General features: G+C 37.4%; 1 protein-coding gene across 2 annotated transcripts in view; it reads left to right on the top strand.

Annotated features, from left to right (window-relative positions):
* LOC101862241 (chromatin target of PRMT1 protein) overlaps nucleotides 1-2710 on the top strand; it is a 23444-nt gene that overhangs the window by 1554 nt on the left and 19180 nt on the right. For both annotated transcript variants that reach the window (XM_005112749.3, XM_013090651.2), the window contains exon 2: nucleotides 430-511. In XM_005112749.3, the coding sequence (XP_005112806.2) occupies nucleotides 450-511 (62 nt within the window). In that variant the 5' untranslated portion in view covers nucleotides 430-449. The remainder of the gene's footprint in view (nucleotides 1-429; nucleotides 512-2710) is intronic.

Genomic DNA, 2710 nt, shown 5'->3' with positions numbered 1-2710 from the left:
TTGTAAAGCTGACATGGGGTCTGAAACTGCTAATGCAGGTTCTACATCCTATATTTGACATCATGTGTATACATTTTGGAGGAATAAATACTAATCATGACTAATGCATCACATTTTGTGCACACGTGAGATGTGTGTGTTTTCCCCCACGTTTTGGCAATGGCTCATAAATATGTATGTGTGTGTGTTTTTAAATTGTTGTTGCCAGGGGGGCTAGCCCCCCCCCCCCCCCCCCCCCCTGTTGTTACATTAGCTTACATTATATGATGTTTGACTATAACATAGCTTTTTATTTGTTACTGTATTGACATTGTCATTGACTGTTCACTTCACCACTCAGCTTTATCCGTTTTCTTTTCTGACCAAACATTGTGTGTGGTAAACTGCGGATGCTAATCAATTTTTTTTCCCTTTGACTTCGTGTTCCAGGTGTATCACTTGCTATCACCATGACAACTGTACCGACCAAGATTGTGCTGAAAAGCACTACAAGAATGTCACTGAATGATAGGTGAGATCTCAGCGGACGGAGAAAGTTTTGTTGTCCCTAGGTCACATGAAGAGGATTTTGTGGTCTGTTCCTACCACTGCCTTTGTTGAGGAAACCATGGAGTTGCTCATGGGAAGTCTGCTTAGTGGAGTGATGAGCAGATGTTGCACTTTGCCGTCACATCAGTCTACATGGCTGTGTGCGGAAAGAAAAGATAAATCCAAAAGTTGTGTAACCTGATTTTTACGCGGAAGAAGCACATCATATGGAGTCATTTTCCGAAACCAAAAAAATAAAAAATTTGCCTTGCTCTGTTGTCTAAATGGTGGGTTTGGCTTCAGTGCTCAAATTTTATATTTCAATTGCACACGCATAGCGTAAAAAGAGGCTGCTGACTCCACCAATGTGGCAGCAGCTTATGAAGGCTCCTATAGTGCTTTCAGGCGTGAATTGAAATGGCTGTCTCCATTTTCAGATTGAAATTGAAAAATGTGGAAACAGGAAGAGCTTGGGAAAGCTGCTTGCCGTGCCACATTTTAGTTTCTGTGTACCGAACGGCCTTTTAAAAGTTTAAAAATATTTTTGGTTAGAGTGTAGTAGAAATATAATGATCCCTGAATTGAATGGAGAGTCTCAGAGAAGTGGGCAGAGCGCTGTGTTGACAAAAGTGGCATGTTATTTGCTGAAAAGTCAAAAAAGTTGTTTGGCAGCCAATTGTGTGGATTCTCTCAGCTGTCACAGTGCAGGCTGGAGAACTTGCCACGGCTCACCATTTGCCTTACAGGGGCTTTCAGCATGTAGAACACCACGGGTACACCAGAGGCGTGGGAGTCGAGGACATCACTATCAGTGACATAGTAAATATTTATCTTTTTTTTTTTTTTGTTATTCACATTAAAGGGAGAATCCCTCATCAAAATTGAAAAAAATCTTGTAGATTTTAATTTTCTCGAAATTGACTTTGTACTTTAAAAAATAAAAGAACCTTTGAACTGCGCCTTAAAGAATTCTAAAGTATAATTTCCTGCTTTATAAACTGACGGTCTCATCGTTGAATAGTTTGTGATTTTTTCTTTATGAAACAAACAAAAATATCTCTAAACCAAAATGATTTGAAAAAGCACTCATGTAAAAAATATCTACAAAATCCATTAAAAAAATTTTCATACAATAGTATAATTATTTTTTGATTCCTGAAATAGAAGAATGAAGGAACGAAGCCCGAGTATTTATAAAATCGAGAGCTGCAAATAAAGAGATTACACTGTTTTGCAGGATACACCAAACTCAATCACTCTAAACTCAACAGCTTACAGCCTTCAAAATAAGATTAAGTTGTAGGTCGCATTTTTTCTCTTTATGCTACATAAAACCCTTATCAAAGTGCAGTTAGCTAAAAGAATTTCCCCCTGAAAGTGAGAGTGTTCAGATGCAGTTGATGATTTTTCAATATGTGCAAACGAAAAAAAAAAGAAGAATTTTCCTAAAGTATAAAAAACTTTACTAAATTTAGGTTGCGTAATTGCTTGCCAATGGAAAAGAGTAATTTTTTTCACAAATATCTCTTTTACATTGATGGCAGCCTTGCCATCTATGTTTCCTGAAAGCTTAATGTCCAAAGAATGAAAACTAAGGAAGGAGCAGCGAAAAAACTGTAAAAAAAAATTACATTTTGCGAAAAACGACAATAATTATGAAAATTCACTACATTAATCCATCCTCAGGTTTTCAAAGGCAATTTACCAGGAGAATAAAGACTTTTTCAATTGTATCCATGCTATTTTTAGACAAAAAACTGGTTGATCTTCAAACATCGGCCAACAAAAAATTTGCATAGCCTGAGCCCAAATCTGCAAATTCAAGGGTCGCTCCTCCCCTTAAGGCTGTGATGGTAGAGAAATGGAATAGAAGACTAATTGACTTTCATTGCTGGGCTAGTGCTGGAATGAGCAGTTTGGGCTGTGTGATGGCGATGTTATTCAAAAGAAAGAACCTCATTTGCAGATGGGACACTATGTTTTACAGTTGTCTAATGTTGCATGCAATATGATTCAAGGGGAGAATTGGGGTGCAAAAAGCTGGGTATAAAAGCTATACTTTGTGGTCCAAGTTCACCAAGGGAGCTAGATTTCACTTCAGAACTTTTAGAAAGCATTCTATTTGTCGGACAGGATTATAAGATTAGGTCTCGAATTCGTTTAGATTTTACAGATTTTTTTT

Source organism: Aplysia californica, unplaced genomic scaffold (genome assembly GCF_000002075.1).
Source record: "Aplysia californica isolate F4 #8 unplaced genomic scaffold, AplCal3.0 scaffold01391, whole genome shotgun sequence".
Classification (NCBI taxonomy): Eukaryota; Metazoa; Mollusca; class Gastropoda; order Aplysiida; family Aplysiidae; genus Aplysia; species Aplysia californica.
The sequence above is the reverse complement of the archived record's forward strand: the minus strand, read 5'-3'. Positions and strand labels throughout refer to the sequence as shown.